The 19,868-nt window shown below is 39.2% G+C and overlaps 2 protein-coding genes across 2 annotated transcripts in view; one reads left to right on the plus strand and one right to left on the minus strand.

Moving 5' to 3' along the window:
- The window catches only part of acap3b (ArfGAP with coiled-coil, ankyrin repeat and PH domains 3b), a 46,482-nt gene extending 33,378 nt beyond the window's left edge, over positions 1–13,104 (minus strand). Inside the window, exon 1 of the mRNA XM_030776195.1 lies at positions 13,005–13,104. Coding sequence (XP_030632055.1) covers positions 13,005–13,051 — 47 coding nt within the window. The 5' untranslated portion in view covers positions 13,052–13,104. The remainder of the gene's footprint in view (positions 1–13,004) is intronic.
- A 1,356-nt stretch (positions 13,105–14,460) lies between these two features.
- pusl1 (pseudouridine synthase like 1) overlaps positions 14,461–19,868 on the plus strand; it is an 11,415-nt gene continuing 6,007 nt past the window's right edge. The window contains exons 1-3 of the mRNA XM_030778333.1: positions 14,461–14,534; positions 14,657–14,714; positions 17,603–17,790. Of these exons, the coding sequence (XP_030634193.1) occupies positions 14,467–14,534; positions 14,657–14,714; positions 17,603–17,790 (314 nt within the window). The 5' untranslated portion in view covers positions 14,461–14,466. The remainder of the gene's footprint in view (positions 14,535–14,656; positions 14,715–17,602; positions 17,791–19,868) is intronic.

Raw genomic sequence — 19,868 nt, forward strand, 5'->3', positions numbered from 1 at the left:
CCATTGTAGAGAGAGCTGAACAGGCGGAAGAGGCAATCATAAATAGTGTTACCCATTCGGCAAGGAGGAGGGCTGGGGGTGGACAATGGCTCACCTTGCCTCATTTCCACATGCAATCTGAATTTTGCCCTGGATGCAAACCTTCCTAGCAATGAGGCATTCTCAGTTTCTGAGTAAACAAAAACAGCTTGTAGCTCTCTGTCTACAATGGCTGTCATATAATAGTTATGCAACTTATTAAACATATATCTATATCTGTATGTATGTATGTATATATATATGTGTGTGTGTGTGTGTGTGTGTATATATATATATTATGTGTGTGTGTGTGTATGTATGTGTGTATATATATATGTGTGTGTATATAATACTTTTGCACTCCACAAGAAGCGAGAGTGTCTACATCTCAATTAAAAGGTTATTACCAGCTCGCTTCTACGGAGGCCAGAGTTGCTGTTGTAATATGGGGCTCTGGCTGTAAAGCAATGGTGTACATCATCTAGAGGACAGCATAAACAGCTATAGACCACAGAGCACCTCTGCCAAAGAGAGGAGAGGTCAACTTTATTCAGTACACACTTAGGAGGACCAAGGTTTTCATCAGTCTTGTCAACAGCATTGTTATAAATGGTTTCTCAACTAGAGATTCACAGCATAAACAGGAGTTCAAAATCTTTTAAAAAGTCACCCAGATGTTTTCATATGGGGATTGTATTAAGCTTTTTTTTTTTTCTTCCTCAAAAACAGAATGTCAACTGAATTTTTGAAGCCAGACCTGAGTAAAATGAACTGTGATTGCTAATATGATTTCTTACCCAGAATGTGTTTAAATATGTGCAATCAGTGTCAGCATAGATTGAGCAGTACTACACTCTATTATCAAACGAGAGGCCAGCTGGACACAGGAGAACTACCGCTATGTCCAGAGAGTAGACGGCACTATATCTTGCTCAAAAAAAAGGGAGGGGGGGGGACAAACAGTGAAAAAGTCTCTGCACTTTCACTTTCCTTGGCTTCATTTGGAGTGAAAGGGATTCTGGGCTGTTTTCGAGAGTCATGTGTCTCCAGCTGAGCTATGGCAAGGTACTTTGAAGTTGCCGGCAGTGACAGAATGGCTAGAAAGCAGTGAAAGGGTCCGTGCATCTCTAACGAAGCAGATGAGTCTTGATTGCTTTTAAAGCATGTTACACACAGGGCTGTGAAATGGCTTTGAAAACGAACACACATAACCTTTACCGCAACAGCAAAGAAATCTGAGACGCTGAACAAAAACTGAGGCGGTCAAATATGTTAACCACCACAAGAACAGTTTGTTTTGAGTACCACAAAAATGACGGTTTGAGATGAGATTAGATGAGGGAGAAGTGCGGCGGAACACAAAGATGGACAGATTCACATGGAAAGAGAAGGAGCAGCGGAGAAGATCCAGACCAGCTCCTCTGCCTGGGGAGGTTTACATTAACACGGGGGGTGGTCGTACAGGGCTTGTTCCGAAAAGACGTCAAAGAAGACATAAACCTTCAGCATACATGCGTGCATGCGTTGGTATGTGCTGAACTGTAAGAGCGAATGAAAAAAAAAACAGAATGACCTGGTATTGACCTGGATGTCTGCGTTTTGTTTGAAAAGGTGCCATTGTTGTTTTGAGCTGTGGTAAGTGACTGTATATGCAGGTTGAGACTATAGCTGGCCCTGATCCAAGCTTCAGAGAACATCACAGAAGAGTAGATAGATGGGGGTTAGAGCGCGTTCACAACCCAAGAAAGGAATGACAGTTAACTTGAGATCTTTCAAGCAATTAAACGTTCATAATTTATGTAAATACCAGGCATTTCAGTTCTTCTTTGTCCTAGTTATGGTCATAATTCATTACATTCTATAAATAAAAGCAACAGACAGTGAGCAGAATGTACAGCTCAGCCATTTCACACAGGGCTGTATTTCTCCACGCTGCCTGGGAGAGGAAACTGCCAAACTTCTGGACAAGCTCAGATATCCCATTCCACCAGCACTGCAGCAGAGCCAAGACACATCCAAACTGTGCAGACCTCTCTTCTTAGCTGGAACCAGTCTGACATCTCTGAGGATGCATAATCTTGCTTTAGGAGCATAAATACAAGAGCATACCAAACATAAAGTATATTGAGCATGTATTTCCTTCCTGCCAGCAAAACCATCCATTAAGAGAAATGACAATGTTTCAGCTGTTCTAATTTTCCACTGGACTCAGGCAAATCCGCTAAGCTACATGCCGTCGTGTAAAATGGATGGTCCTGCAAGCAGTGGAACATGTGCCATTGTGGCAAAGGGAATATTTTTATTTGCTCTTGAAAATACCTCTGACTCTCTAAAAAAAAAAAAACTTATTAAATTATCAGATTGCTATAAAAAGCATATCTGAACATGACATCAGTCAGTTGTTGCTAATCACCTTTTGTGCTCTTTGCAAAGGAATATTTCATTCGATAAGACTTTGTGAAGAGGGTAGTCTGAGTCAATGGTAAACGCAGAGGTACTCTTTGGAATAAGAGGAAATGTAGATTCCTCAGAAACAAGAACTGTCCGAATTATAATGGCAAACAAATCTGATATATTTCCATTACAAGTGTATTTTTGACACATCTACATATATGTGTGAGAATGGAGGAGACAGAGATCAAATGACATAAGTACATACAGCTTTGCAGACATGTTCACTTTAGTGGAAGAATACCACCACTGTTTTTATCTCTGGAAATATTCTTGAGCAAACAGGTTTTGTCCCCTTAAGCATTCACACACAGATCTTGCTGAGGTGACACTCAGGTGAGTTGAACCACATCTCCAAAAATTCAGCTATCCCAAGTGTGACCATATTAAACAGAAAGAAATACCACTAAATTAAGAGGGCTGTCCAATGATTTTCTTTCTTTTTACTCTTACTTCTAACTCAAAACAAGGGTTCCACTCTGTACACGACACCATGACTAGCAGTTGATTAAGTAAAATAGGCAGTATCATAGTACAGGTTAATGGCTTTTTATCATAGTACAGAATACATCAGTATTGTAAACTGTTGTATCAAAGAGGCACTCTCATTTATAAATGATGGTGGATTTGGTGTCAGTGCTACACAGATAATACATGTTTATTACATTGTGAAAAAAAAAAGTCTAAGAGCTATCATTAAAACTATCATTAGCAATTGATGGGCTTGGCATATCTACTGTTACATCAGTTTGTCTGACATGAAATTCAGCTTGGGGCAACGTCCAGCTGTGAGAACCAGCGTGTCAGATACTAGAGACAGGTAGAGACATACAGAAATGGACAAGACTGCTAAACGGAGATAGGAGCACAAAAAGACGGAGAAGATCAAGAAGCAGAATGGCAGAAGAATAAGTGATGAGACAGGTGAGACATGTGATAAACAGATAAAAAGTGAGAGAGAGAGAGAAAGAGAGAGGGAGGGAGGGAGAGAGAGAGGGAGGGAGAGAGGGAGGGAGGGAGAGAGAGAGAGGGAGGGAGAGAGAGAGAGAGAGAGAGGATAATCACTAATGTGATTGATGGAACACTCAATAACCATATACATTTAAAGCACTGTAGCATCACGCAAACTTTACAAACCCATGCGCGCACACACACATGCAGATCACCCCTCCGATAAGGATAAACGCAATCAATCAAACAGTTACGCCCTCACAATATTAGTTTCATAGTTGGTATAGTATGATCGAACACACAAAATGAAGGCCTCCGACAGACACAGGCCAGCAAAGGCTCCTTGTCCTGAAAACAAAAGCTCAGTTGTAAAATGCAGAATGGATAAATCAAATTGTTTTTTTTACTTGCTGTGCATGTTAATACTGATGGAATAGTAGAGTCTGTGTGTGTGTGTGTGTGTGTGTGTGTGAGAGAGAGAGAGAGAGAGAGAACTAGCAAATCACATCATCCTCTATAACGCGAGCAGCTTTAGTGAGCAGTGAAAGGGGAAAAACTGTTCAGAGGTCAGGATTGAGAATCAGGTTGATAGGCCTAAAAGGCAGGCAGCTGGTGGTCTCCTCAGAACTCACTCCATTCTCTAAGCAGCAAAAAAGTTGATGAAAAAAGAAAGAAGTAAAACAGGACAGAAACTGAGACATTGGCAATGTGATCAAAAAGCCACTTCCATTTTGATGTTAAGGCCAAAATAGTGACCACCTTTGATACATAAGGAGTTACTACTGGTGATTATGCCCATTCACATCATAAAGGCCATTCGATCATGAGAGAAAAAGAATTATTTAGGAACATGGAAAAAAAGAAGACACATTTAAAGAAGTACATTTAAGAACACCACAGAAACATTGTCTATTAACTAAAAGCAGTCCACTCTCCCTCAGTTCTTCGGAACTCTCAGCATCTGGCATCAACATTCTTGTTTTTGGCTCCTTTAAGGTTTGCTGCATAAGCAAAAAATAGTGTTTAGAGGTAGCGAGTCAATTCATTTCCCATGGATACTGCATCACTCAGCAGTATGTCATGGGTTCGAATAAAACGGATCTAATACCTGTGATCTAATACCCTACCCTCATCTGGGAAGTTTAGCTAAGTTAAAACAACTAGGAAGACACCGCAGAGCTACATGGCCACTATGAATTCCATGGCATTGTCCAAGAAATTCTCTCAGATTTCAATGATCCAACTTGAAGCCAAAAACAACAGAACAGAAGAGAGAGAAGGTCTTTCTGAGTCCTGCTGCAGCTTTACGCAGCAGCACACGTTTTCACATGCTACATGACCGAAGAATGCCTCAGACAGTCAGCAGGGACGACCCCGACAAGTCAAACCAGTCATCTGGGTTTGGAGCTCTGTACTTCTTTGTGTTCTTCCAGGCGTCTATCAGGATTTTTGCTGCAAGGTGACTTTCACCATTCTAAGTAAAAACAGCAGTGAACCTAGCAGTGAAAGTAACTGCTGACTACAGCTGAAGAATGATTGTATTAACAAGACCACAAAAATAGCCAGGAACATATTCTGCTGAGTTGTTCTGAATTAATTAAAACATAATCAAGCCATGGCAGCACTTCAGTAGATTGGTTTAAGCCTTGTAATATGGAAACAAACAAAGATAAAATCCTTTTGGGTGATGCTGACAGAATGCATTAACGTGGGTCCAGATGCTAGCTGTACCCTGGACTATAAAAGATATGGAGAGGCTCTAGTATGCGATGCTCCTCTTTGACATCCACTGAAACCAGAATCAGGTCTGTCAGAGGTCAACATGAAACAGAGCAGAGGCAATGATCAAAAATGATAAGCGTTATAAGACAAGTGTTAAGATAACTGCAGACTTCTAGACAAAACATGCTATGCTAATATCAAAACAGACATCTTGACTCGCTGATAAATACCAGATTTCATATTTATCACATCAATCTGACGGGCGTCTCAACAGCCTCTTTTCTCTGCCAAGACTCTAAGGAGACACATGCTCCGTCTCACTGAATAACTGTGCCTGTATATGTCTTGGTCCTGACTAAAGCAGTGATTCAGAGGCTATTAGTCATGTGCTGGGGGAAAAAGGCAACAGCCCACAACGTCATGTGGGTGTCATTCATTGGCTCAGATTTCATTCACCTTGTCCTTCTGGCAATCCCGTCTTTTCAACAGACAGTTGAAAAATAACAGGACATATCCATAAAAAAAAAAAATGCAAATTCATGTTTTGAGACAAACAAGGCTTTTTTCTTGATCATTTGGTTCAATGTTGGGAAGGATCCGCATTCAAATGCAAAACTTAAGTCAAAGAACAGAAAACTGGGTTCAAAGAATACAGCAATGCTCTAATTCCACTACAAAATACTTGGAAAGCTTTCAAATAATCAAATCTGGACTTTAAAAAACTGTAGTGGGCGAGGCCACTGAGTGGAGTGATATTCTCTGAGATTAATATTATGGATAAAGCCTGTCAGTCACAGCATGTGCCAGTAATAATTTTCCCAAAGGCATAAAGACCCAGTAGCCCAGTTTTGAATGGGCTCATCAATATGGGACCTTCGAACTGTAGTTTGGCCTAATTTCAAAACTCAGTCTTTAGACTTTTGCAGCAACACTGCTGCACAGAAACACATTGATTTGTATTTCGTAGCTGACGCATACACATTGTTTTGACAGTATGTAGCAGTGACATGCAATTCCATTTTGTGAAAATGATTTCTGTTTTTCTTCCCTAAAATGTCCCAAATCTACAAAAAGTTTCCGTTCCTCTAACGTCCCTCCGGATTTAGCACACTTTTCAAAAACTGCTCATTTAACAAATCACTGCCACTCTAAGAGTTGCTAGGCATCGTGTCATCCAAAACATTAACATTGAACAACAATGAACCTTTTCAAGAGAAATGAGAACTTATGATAAAGACACTGTGAGATCACTCATCAGAAGATTGTTATGCGTCACTTGATTTACCAGATATGTGCTTAAGGAAACACACCATTGGCATTGTGCAGTACTGTCGTTTCTCACTATTTACATCTTCTGTAATGACATGGGGGGTGGAGTCTCTTTTAGAAGTAATATTTCTCTCGGTAAGTAAAAAAAAACCCAAAAGCATTGACTCTGGTTCAAGTTTCCCTGAAAATGTTGTGTTGTAGGGTCCAGCAACCTACAACTGTTTGGCTGTAACAATCCTGCAGACTGAAACGTTTTAGCAAACACAAGCTCTTAGTGTGAACACTGTCACCTATCAAGAGGGTAAGAAGAAAGTGTTATGGGTTTGCAATGGCATTATGGTAAATAAATTATATATATATATATATATATCATATTACTTCATGGCAAATCTTGGTTGACTTCTTTAATAATGTAATCATTGTGAAGACCATCAGGACTGTATTCTTGGCCAGTGACGTTCTAGTCCTCAAAGTTAAATGCTTACCATCAAAGCCAGTATACTGTTCAGTGAAGCCGTTACAGATACAAACATCTCAGAGAGGACAATCCAGGTCTCAAACTGAAGGCCAGTGACTAACAATGAAAGGGCTCTGTTTCATCATACAACGCAAGGCTCCTGAAAACGGAGTTTGTTCTGCATACACGTTTTGACAGTCGTACCTGACGGACCAAGCCTTCTGACTCTCAAAGATTACAGACTCATTAGTCATATGCACGCTGATGACAAAGGAGATATAGAAACTGCAGATACAGAAGAATGCGTACTATTGTTTTACAAAAGGCTCAATACTCATGTATGAATAATATCTGTGTTACCAAGTAATACCTGGAAGAGAAAGTGAGACTGCCTGACGCTGCCTGACAGCGCTTGCTCTGTCTGCTGTTTTACAAATATTAAATCCATTTTAGCACATCATCTTACAGATGCTAAAACTCCAGGCAACTGCCATTTTAACATTAACAGTGAATGATATGTCATTTTGTAAATGTAATGAACAATCCATGTTTGCTGTTTACTGTTTGTGAACATAGCTGCATGCTCATTTCTCTGGTTTAATTTGGCTTGAGAGAGCATGCTTTGGTATAAACCATGAGGGCCAACCTTCAAAGGAAAGAAAACAGTTCAAAGAGTTGAGGGGTCCACCATTTCAATCCCTTTTATGGTGAGAGAGATTAAAGAGAGACAAAGGTGCCTAAGATCAACCAAATGTAAAATTTATAAAATTTGACCAAGAGTGGAGTTCCATTTATCTAACCGAACTTGATAGTACCGACCAGAGGCTTCTTACACACATGCAGAAAACAGTCAATTCCGATGAAGGTCATTTTCCTTCTATATCTGACCTATATTTAAAAGGTTACTCTGTATTTCAATTTGTATGTACACAGTAATGTCGTTTAGACTTAAATCCAGTTATACTGTCCTTTGGAGAATTACCTGTTGACACAGGATTATCGGAAACATAAACAGACTTGTCATGTTTTTGAGCCTCTACACAAATACAGGAAGACAAGATATAAATGTAATCCTTAGCTGTCATTTACACATTCTGTTAATGACATAGGGGATTCATTTTATGCAGCAAGTGAAGAGCAGTCTATTGTATTTCTCATCTCTATTTGCAAGAGAGCCTGTTAATGTAACAATCAATCCAAGAAACCTATGTCTTTTTGGGGAGGTTTCATCTATGTCCTGCGTAACGGGACATTGCCTGTCACTGTGTGATTCAGCAGGGGTGGGCGATTCACTCATTAGATTCCAAACTCTGATCAAACACAAACGTGGTACGGTTAGCTCCCACCTCCGACCCAGAAAGCTTGTTGCCATGGCTGCAAAGGATGACAGATCTTTTGAAGACAATAATAATTCATAGCACACATTTCACAGGAAGCTGGGCATTTATTCATGATCAAGAAAGTTGATGTGGGAGAAAAGAGGATTAAGTCTTGATGACGTACTTTATGGAATTAGTGTTTTCTGGATGAGAAAACCAGAATGGAGATGTAGAGCAGGAAATATGTGGGAAAAAAAATAAAATAATTTCCCCATTATTTACCTTATATAATTAAAACTACACATGAATTGTTCTGTATATTTCTTTTGATTGGTGTGAGGAATTCTTCAGTATTTTTATTTAAGCACGCTTTTAGACAAGAGATACACTGAACATATCGCTAACCTATAGAAGCAGTGCCTGAGTCATGTTCAACATTCCTGCTCCCCACCAACATAAACTATACATTCTTTGAATGTATTCCAGCATGCCAGTTTAGGAAGACCATCCATTAAAAGCCCTTGCTGTATTTCAGGGTCATGAACCTGTATCTGTCTGTTTCCTTGCTGAGAGAAATCAGGAAGAAAGTGATAGTTTCCTGTGGCAGTAGGGAAAAAACAGTGTCATGCTTTTTAGATGAAAGCATTTTTCTGAGGATGAGACCAAACAGGAAAATGACTACGCTGTATATTCCGCTGAATGAGGAACTTCTTATAACGTCAACTCCAACTTATTCTATTTCTTGTGAAATGGAAGTACGCAAATTCTCAAAGGAGATCTCTTTTTCGACCTTGCATTTTAGGTCATATTTAGGTGATCCGTTTTATGTAGTAGCACAAATGATGTGACCTAAATGGAAGCAGAATTTCAGTATCAAAACCATTTGAGACTCAGGAAGCCCAAATCCAGTATTACTGATATTCACAGTCCCAACCACTGCTGTATCAGTCTGGCCGAGGAGTGCAAACTCCTGTAAAAATCAAGTTCAAATTATGAGACGAGAGCAAAAAGAACCAAAACTTTGGTCTTCAAGGCCTGGATTTGGGTCCTCTAGGTCTGTGCAGACTAGATTCTCAGATACAAATGAAAAGTACCATAGATCTCTTTATTTATTTATGTATTTATTTATTCATTTGTTATTTTGCAATAGACAGTACAGAATAGTCAGCATATCCATAAATGTATCACTACGGAACTCATTTTAATCTGCATTCCACTGGCAGATGTGAGACGCCCCATGGAATTCAAGTGTTTAACATTTACTTAAGGCTGTAGAGGAAGATAAAAAAAAGGAGGAACAACAGACACATAGTCCATTTACATATTGCCATGTGGGAAACAGCTACAGACTGTTTTATTCTGTTTATGAAAATAGGATCTTATATATTTATGGGATTTTATATGTTTTGAGAAAGAGAATGGTACGGCAAAGCTCTGACAGACAATAAGGATTGGTTATATTTGTTTTTCCTATATGGTATATCGCAGTCTTTCCTTTCTGTTAGCTACCTTAAACTGTATACTATACACATCCAACTGTATACTATACACAATCCAACACACTGATAGAAAGCAACACCAGTGGCTTGATTGCTTTTTTGTTTGTTTTTTAGAATATAGAGGAATTTTTTTGAGTAGCACCAAGTGCTACAAAGAGGAGTTATTGTATGCTCCCATAAACAATAATCACCTTTGTCAGGAGTGTTAGGCCTTACAGGAAAAGGCTCTGATGGTGTATGAGACAACCTGTCACCATGTCGGATGATCCATTTATTGTTAGTAAAAGAATTCAACTAAGCCAGGACGAGCACGCTGAAGATGTGGACTCCCAAACATCCCAGTATGGAATTATGACCTTGGCATACAACTCACATGTGGATGAAACTGCATACACTTTGGGAGCTATGATGGATTCTCAAGTTATGCTTTGTGTATAGTCGTGTAAGGCTATTTATATTAGTCATACATTTATAAAGTTGAGAGCTGAGACTTGAACAAAAGACCTTACCACACTTCAGTAAGATAGATAAACAGAGCTCTGACAATGACAATGGGATTATCTGCCAATTAACTGCTACTCCAAACTTCATTCATTCACTCTTCAACCCCATGTAATGACATTTGTTTTCAAGCACATGAAGTAACTTGATTATAACATATTAGTTACTAATGACAAATAAGGTGGCTATTGGTCTCATGGATTAGATGTTTCTCTGGCAACCACTAACTGTGTAAAAGCAAGAGCAGCAAATAGCTAGTGTATACCTTCACCCTACATCAAGGTGTGCCCTGATACCTTCCACAAGTGTAGACTTGCTGAGCGTGATTACCACACCTTTATGCTATATCCTCCTGTGTGAGAAGACTGGAATCTTTCTTGTCATAGTGTCCCAGTTTTACCACATTCACATTACACAACAGAGAATCAATCATCACCTCCACATTGACACTTCAGTCTGTCCACATCAAATCGCTCCCATCCTAACACTAATCTCTGAGTGACAAAAAGGAGGCATGTGGAAAGCAAAGTATAAAAATATAAAAGTGTGTCCAGTGAACTCAGGGAGACAGGAAGGTGCTGCTGTTAAGGACAGAGGACTTTTATGTGGTGGACATTATTTCTATTTGGTTAGAGAACGTGTATGAGCTCAACACGCGAAAAGAGAATGACAGGAAGACAAGGAGGAGATCACTCAACAGGCAAAGGGAAACAAGGCAAATGGAATGAAGTTGGGCCATGTCTTGTATCAGTTCATAAACAGGTGTAAAACAACACTTCGCCTCTATGTAGACTTGTGAGTTCAACAGAAACACACAGCTGTTGAATCTGAAGAATGCTATAGATAAATAACCCACAGTAGCCTATGGAAGATAGGGCAGTGGTGTACCCTGATTCAGCCACAAGTCTTCTACATAAAAGCAATTAATTTGGTCAACAAATGTGTGTAGTTCATGACATCTAAAGCTCAAAAACTTTCTGACATTGTTGCTATTTAAAAGACAGTCTTGTGGATGGCATCCTGAATTCTCCTTTGTCTTAGAACAATGTGACAATATCAACCTTGCTTTCCTTCCAGTAACAGTGACAGACTTCTGTGTTTTTTATTCTCTTTCCTGAAGACTAGGATACTGGACTTCTGTCCAAAATATCCAGCTCTTCCCTCTGGATCCCCCCTCCCCCTTTGCCTTCAAAAGAGTCTGATTTCATGAGAGTTGCAACTACAGATTACAGTTAGAGCTCCTGGCATAAGGTACATCTCTATTCTGACTGTAAAGTGAAGCAAGTGCTACTGCACAGCATATACATATATCAGACAATACCCAACAGTTCAGACAAAGAGAATGACGAAAAGAAAGAAGTGTTTATTACATGAAACACTCAACAGGCCAAGATGTCCTGACTCCAGCATTTACACATATTGGTCCTGATATTCCGATATTCACAGCTTTAATTTCATTATTTGAACAGAATGATTTCAGATCAAAATTCTTTGCAATAGTGCTAGAGTATTCATCCAAGAGGTCAGACAAAATTAATATCACACTGAGAGAAAAATCATGAATAAGATGCAGGTTCTGCTGAAATCAGCGATGAGTTACTAGTCTAATTACCTGTGCAGTTCTATTCATGAGTCATGTTTTGGATGCTTAATGTCGTCAAGAGCTCAGTTAATAAGAAAAATCTTTTGAGGGCTGGTTCCTTCGATTGTAAATTTGCCAGATTTGAAGTGGAGCGGTGATACATTTGAGTCATGCTTTACATGGCTTTATGGGAATGAACTCATGAAAAAAGGATGATGCTTGTGACAAATACACTGAATCAGTCGATACTGCCAATAGCCTATATTGGCCGTTGTGGCTCACTGGACTTCTGACCTGTTAGTGGTGAGCAGGCACGGCGTTACCAATGTACAGCAGCCTTCTCGCACCCCCCTCCCACACACACACACACACACACACACAGAATGTGCAAGGCAGATAACTACAAAGTAATGTATTAATGTGCTCCTACATGTATGAAATTTCATTCAAAAGTGTCTCGGTCCGCATACTAGGAGAACACGCAGCGTTTTTTCATACCATGTAGCTCGACACAAGCGTAGCTACGCCCCCTTTTATGAATTCAAAAGATTGCCATGGCGAGAGCTCAACTGATGATGTGTGCTCGTACGCCTTTAGCCATTGAATCGGTCTTTTACATGATAACCATGGTTGGTTTTTATTCGTCTGATTACAGTTAAAACTACATAGAGGTTTTCATAAACGACAAAACTAGCACGAAATGCATCAGTTTGGGGAAAAAACTGTACGAGAGATTGTACACAGAAAATGCAGCTATACTTCTCATAATTTACACCACAGACTTGCGGGATTCATAGGCTAGAATATACTTATATTCTGATGCTTTGTTGGCTTCATTTTACCTTACTTTGGAGCAAATCAGAAATCCAAGCATCCATGAGCTCTCATTCATTCAACTGGTTCCTCATTACCACAGTATCGGAATGCGTGTTGTAGTCTAGTTATACATTTTAGGTTTAATATTTCGTTCATAAATAATCAGAAAACTAATACAGAAAGCAAGCCCTGCAAGCGTATAAAACACTTCAAAACACTACTTTATATGGTAACATCTCAATTTAACTCTAAATTGGCCATGAGCCTCCTAAACTGACAACCTCTAGAGCAGAATACGGTTTTTCTACTGAAAAAAGACGCGTGGTGTGCAGTCAACTGTGTGAGAATGTCCATCTGAAATAGATCAAGACTTAACGTTAAATAGGCTGATAGCCCAAAAATGTGAACGTATGCCTTACCTGAATCTGGGGGAGTCTTTGATACATTCCTCAAAATCCACCGTCATTTTTTAAATCTGTATCCTTTTCCACTTCCAAATTTACTATAGCATTGCCGGGGTGTCTCAGACAAACTAACCTATTGCAATTGGTATTCCCTTGAGTTTCGTAGTCCAGTGAAACAGTGACACTGTAACACAATATCGAGGATCAGAGTGGTTGAATTTACCACTGGCGGCTGCTGCGATGAGGTAAAGGGTCGTCGTCAGAGTGGAGAGCACGCCTCTCAGCGTCACTCGATTTCTCTTGTGCAACGTGGGCGCAAACAGGCAAGCTTTAACAATAACACCAACAACACTAATAATAATGATAATAACACTGTTGGAAATTTATTTTATTATTTTTATACCTGTTTATCCGCTCACGTACTGGTAAATGTTTCCCCCCACATTTTTATTAATACGTTAATAGACATAAAGATCAAGTGTTTGCTCCAGAAAAGAATAATCTTGTTGACTGAGATCTTGTTGACTGAAAGTGAAACGTTCAGCCAAGAATGAATTTTCATATTCCTGTTATAGGTTAAACTTGTAGCCATGCATGATAATATATGGGCGGCTGTGTGAATGAGTGATTGTCACTGAAGCTGAAAACGTTGATGGGGGAAGAGTCAGTTAAGTACACTGCTTGTTGTGTGAATGGCTTAAATCACGCAATGATCTCCGTAACTAAAAAAACGGTACCGATTTTATACCAAGCGCCAACAGTGTATGACATGTTGTCGTAATAAACCTGTAACACTACACTCCTACAACGGACTGACTGACAACAGATTAGAACAACCTTCTCAATACCGTGACTCGATCACGAGCCAGCTCTTCCAGCTGTCAATCTACTCAACGTCACGATGTCCGCCAAAAGTATTTGACTGCTGAAGGACCGTGGGAGGCTACTTTCAAAACGTGTGGGAGTCCTTTCATATATGCCTTTTACAATTCCAATATCACTTAACTGATGTTGACCCAAATAGTGCATTGAATAAAAAGAGTAATAAAACAAATGTTTGAAACATATTTACAATTTCAATGCATGCGATACTTCTACTTATACTGTCGACTAACCTTCCTTATTCAAACAGGCAGTTCAGTAGTTGTCTAATTCTTTTGCTAACAGCAAACTTGCCATTGTTTCGTAGCGCCGGTGCACTACATAAACTTTGAAGAGATGCACAAAATCAGCATTGTATTAAAAGTCACGGAAAATTTTTAATTTCAGCGTTTAATGTTTAGAGCGTATTTTACGATATCGTCAACTGTTTGGCTGCCAGTGTTATTCGATCGTCAAACCATGTATCCTTTACATGAGCAATCTGAGCACGCATGCTTTCTGCCGGCGCTGTCATATTGGTAGTAGTAATTCATTTTGACACATGCCTGTTGCTAAATTGTAACGCTGAATGCACACCATTGTATGATGACAAAGGATGGAGACCTTGCCACACAGAAGCGCGCGCTATTTGATCTTTTTCCAGTATATTGGGTCGAAGTACAGGTGTGTCAAATCATTCAGTTACCTCGAATTTTGACTGAATGGCGATGATTTCGCGTCGTCCAGTTATATGAATACCATGAGATCATTGTCTCTAACTTAAGTACCCTCAATTCCTCCCTTAGCGGCGTGATGAAGACGCCCCCTCACCAACCGCTGGAGGGTGTACAGAACCACTTAGAGGTCAGTCAGCGGTTTATATCATAAACATGTGTCTTTTTAATACTGACGTATGATGTAGAAATATGAGAGCTGTTCTCTCCAGAGTTGTCTGCCAATAGATCAAACGGATATTTTGAATACAATGTTTTCATGCTCACGGTATCTTGCCGGACTCATTGCTCTAACATAAAATCAAACCATTTCTGTAGTCCATTTCGTCGTCTTCCTCCTGTTTTCCTTTTCTGAGAGCAGTTATTGATTTAACATTACACCAGCAACAAAAGAGCTTACTTGTTAAACTGAGCATATTCTATCTATTATTCATGCTGAACTGAAGTTACAAAATTTGTTTTATCCCATTATTACCTTTGTCTCAGTTCTCAACTTTAAATTTAAGATGATCAGTTTGTTTCATCCAACCGCAAATTCTGCTTTCCACTTTCCATTCGTTCATTACAGCACTTAATTTATGACGAGAGCCATATTCTTGTTGAATGCTGAGGCCATTCTTCTGGTTTCCCAGATGGTTACAGTGATGTGGCTAAAACTATTGTCTAGTTTCTGAAATAAAGAATTTAAAATGTGGTTAACAGTGATAACACACAGAAAAAAACTTAAACAAACCCTTTAAACATGTAACATATGACTTTAGTCGCTAGTCCAATTGTGTTAACACAGAATACAACTCTCAAACTGAACCCTTACTGTATTATTTTGAGTTTTACTCTTAATTCCAAGGCCTTGAACCATGTGTGATTGCTCTTTTGAACTGTTCATTGAAATGTCAGATTTCTCCTCCCTATGTTAGTGGGTGTTTTTTTTTTTTGTTTCAAAACATCCCTCTTGCTTTGAGAACTGGATGACATACCCAGAGCCCCATGTCCACATTGCAAAAATCTGTAGGTTTGCATGAGATGTCACACGTGGTGAGAGTTAACAAGCTGTCTACGGTGACAGTGATAAATTGAGGAGTTTATTGTGTTTTCAGTTGAAAGGAGGGGATTTAATGGTTTTTCTCTTATGCGCAAAGACATTTTGACAGAAAGAATGGATGCATCAAAGAAGGTCACTATTTAGACTGCATCAAAGGAGGTCACTATTTATGTGGTTTATTTTGAAGAGGGAGACATTGTTTTGCTGATTCAACTGCGGAGAGGGTTAATGAATAAATATGACTTCCATCTGGAGAGGGAACATTCACTTAAGGATTCCACTTTAAGGTCTTAGTAACAAACAGTGCGTTGTATTCTGTGCATACACACCTGAATATCTTTTAGAAACAAAACACACACTCAGATGTATGTTCTTCCACTGTTTAAACTTGTGTGCAGTCAGTATGTTGTTCTGAACATACACACACACACACATACACGCACAAACGCACGCACATTGTTAAAGCAGGTTCTACAGCTGTACCACAGGCTACTGTAAATCTTATGATATTTCAATATTTTACATCTTTTTGTATCTCTGTCTAGCTTACTGCATGTTGAACTGGACCTTATGCAATTTTAATTTACGTGCAGTTGGCAGATCAAAAGCAGAATAAATGAAAAATTGTGGAGAACTCAGAGAGTTCATGTGAGCGTTTCTCTCGGCATGTTTCTGTGTTATATTCTCAGACATAAATCCTGAAGTTCTTATACTATAGCCTGACATGCCAGTATGAGAGGGTGAGCTCCTACAGGAGTAAAATAAAATGTGACATGGAACATGAGGTGGTAGTGGCTTGATGAACGCAACATTTTTTGTTTGAACTTGAGTTTTGATTTCACTAGTTTGTTCTTGGCAATATTATATGCATGTTTAGGCTCCAACATAAGAGCATTCACCATCCTGTCTTAGTCTGTCCATGCATGTTTCTGATTTCAAGGTTACGCTGCTAATTAATAAACAGCTTTCAGCTAACATGTAAAATACAATCGGTTTAAATTTGTCAAACAAATTTATGACATTTGCAAATAGTTAAAAAAATATAAGACCGCTGAAGAGTGTTGATATAGAGTTGTGGAAAAACTGTTGTTCTTTCTTGTCATGAGTCTCTCAAGATACTTTAGATCTTGTAATTCCAGAAAATGATATTATCCTTTGGCTAACTGTAAATAGGAGAAGACAGTCATTCTAAAAGAGAGATGAGTTTGTAGACCACATTATGTCGCTACCATGTACTCTGAAAATGAATGCATCAGATCTGTCTGGATCTAATCCAAGTGTTGGCCCTCACCAATTCCTGAATCCACTCTCTCTGCTTTTCCAAATGGATTGCATGTGGTTACCCCTTCAACTCTGTTTAATATTTTTCCTTATTTATCAGGGCACTTATCTGATACATATCTACGCATATCTTCGTGTTGATACAATATTTTTTTCTCTAATGACTGCGTGCCCCAATGGGAGAGTAATGGATTGCACAAGAGTGATTTCAGATATGTTATGATTAAATCTACTACACACATGCACATACACACACATACACATATGCACTTCTTCCAAGAAAGAGAGAAGGTTTTTTGTACAGACTCCATACCTTAATATGACCTAAATCACCTCACTAGTATGTTCTGTTTATTTAAGACTGAGCTACTGGTATCCATTAGTATTCAAAACATTTGTATCCTCCTGTCCTCTAAAGCCGTATTTCTCAGTCCTGCACCTGAAGTTCCACAGCACAGTACATTTTGTATCTATCCCTGTTCCGACAGTCATGATCCAATTACCAATCTCTGATTGGCTAGAACAGATCTGTTGGGGTTCATGAACAGGATTGGGAAACACTAAAGGTTGTGAGGTGGAGAAATTAATCATATTACAGTATATTAAGGGACATTTATTACAGAAGCGCATTTCGGTGATTAATTTTGGTGTGTTGTGATGTGAGCTAAAGGCCGTACTGCTCTATTTTCCGACAGAGAGCCGTGCGAATGCTGAAGCCGGTGAACGAAGTGTCGGTGTCCATCTCCAGTCGAACAGACACGGGCGTTCATGCTCTGTGTAACTCAGCACACGTAGACATCCAACGCAGGGAAAACAAGCCCCCCTTCTCAGAGCAGACCCTAATCCAAGCCTTAAACTTCAACCTTAAACCAGAGCCAATCAGGTGAGCGGGCAACACATGCATGGGATCTAAATAATACCGGACCATTTATTATTTAACATCAGACCAGCCTGCTTTTATCTGTATCCTTGATAAAATCGTCTGGTCTATAATGATAAATCTCTATTATTGTCAGTGTCAGTTTAAGACAAAATTTAATATCCAGGGTTAGGCTACTTCATAACAAGATGTGTCTTACTCAATATTTTCACCAGTTTAGCATGAGCCTTCGGCTCTTGTAAGCTTAGAGAATGTACCTGTAACCTGAAAGGGTCGGAAAAACAGAACAGTACAGAACATATGTGAAACAATTTGTATGTGCGTGTAGTAACAAGTTAGCAATTAATCGATGAATGCCTCGAAGGTCAGGGCGCTAATGCTACTTTGACCAGTGCCTTTCACAGACATTGTAAAAGTCCCAATGTCCCAAAAAGAAATGTATGGCAATTCAGCTCCATCTGTATAGAGTAGGCATAAACGAAATTGAGGTCATAACCCCTGCTGCAGTTATACAAGATGAATTGTAAGGCTAGTTTTCAGCTAAAGAGCAATGTCATATTTAATTGGCTCATTCAACATAAGCTCTATCCATTCATATGATCATTGTTAAAGTCATCCTAAAATCCCGCTCTCGTGCAATGCTTCTCAAAGAACTGTTCAGTCAATGGCTCTGTACCAGCCATCTTCAGATTGTTATCGACAGATTCATCTCATGGTTTGTAAAACACTGAAGCATTGTATTCCTTATAAGAGAACAAAGGACCTTATCATTAGTTATAAAATTATATATTTTCCGCATAGAGTTTGTGAGGAGGAATTTCATCGTTTTCATCGGAATTTCATTATTTTTGTGCATTAGGTGTACCTTGCTTGTCAAAATTAATTCTGTTTCATTTAGTCGGAAGCTAAATATAGACTCTTTCTGTTTGTTCAAGATCAAAGTCATATTTTCTCTTTTTTAAATTTAAATTTGGAAAGCTTTTTTTTTTACTATGTGGCCCAAATTAGCTGAGGAAACCAGGCCATTGAAGAAGGAAAATTAAACAGAGCATGAATCCATAACCATCAAAGCTATAGCAACTCTGCTTTAGATAGTGAAGATCATTGAACATCAGACGGTTTATTTACAGTAACTCTAACAGAGAATTTTTACAAGCTCCAGGCATATTCTTTTTTCAAAGCTGGACCCGAGCATAATGTCAGTAGTTTACTGGATACACTGTAGTCATGCAAACACTTTTAGCCCTTGCATTTTTCGTGCTTATCTGCCCCAGCAGTAAAGCTTGAAACAGGTCAGACGCACTCTGTAAATAATTTCATCCGTTTATTCACCGTGATAAGTCGTTAAGTGCTTGTGATGTCCTCGCTATTTTGAAACTGACATAGTTGTCTCCAAATGAACTTATTTTGCATCGTTTAATTTTGCATTACAAACTAAACAGCTTCACTCGTGTCATGACAGTTAGTCTCCTCTCAGTCTTAATGGCCACCCACAGAATGAAAACATTTGTGCCTCGTAACGTACAGTGTAAAATGTTGTGACTGTGGAGGCTTTTTATGACATGACCCAGGACAAACACCAGAGCATCTGTTTTTTCGGGGGGTGGGGTGGGGGTATTGTGTGTGTGTGTGTGCCTCTCATTCATCCTCCTCGTGTTTTGGGGGGTGACTCCTTAATGGTTTAGGGGCACCCAACTGTAACGAAAAGGGCAGGGGGGGGCACTCTTGCCGTCTTGTACTGTCAGATTGAATTGGTGTTACAGTGATGGCAAAAACAAGTGTCTCTGTAAGGTGTCACACAGACGCTTATCTCTGAGGAGTAACCTAGTTTCCCTGAAAAAAAAAAACACATCAAAGAACCTTTCCACAGACTTTTAGACTAAAATAAAGATGCCACCCATATAACTGTGAATCATTTTAACTTAAGACACCCTGACAGTTTTTTCACACAACTTTATCCCCAGTGTCATCAAAAGGAAAATCGCTGATACAAAAACATTTACTGCATCCGCCAGTCGTCAATGTTTTATAGTGTCAGTGTACTGGAGTTAATATATCTGTCCAGGTGCTTCACCACTTTA

The sequence above is a fragment of the Chanos chanos genome, chromosome 6 (genome assembly GCF_902362185.1).
Source record: "Chanos chanos chromosome 6, fChaCha1.1, whole genome shotgun sequence".
Lineage (NCBI taxonomy): Eukaryota > Metazoa > Chordata > Actinopteri > Gonorynchiformes > Chanidae > Chanos > Chanos chanos.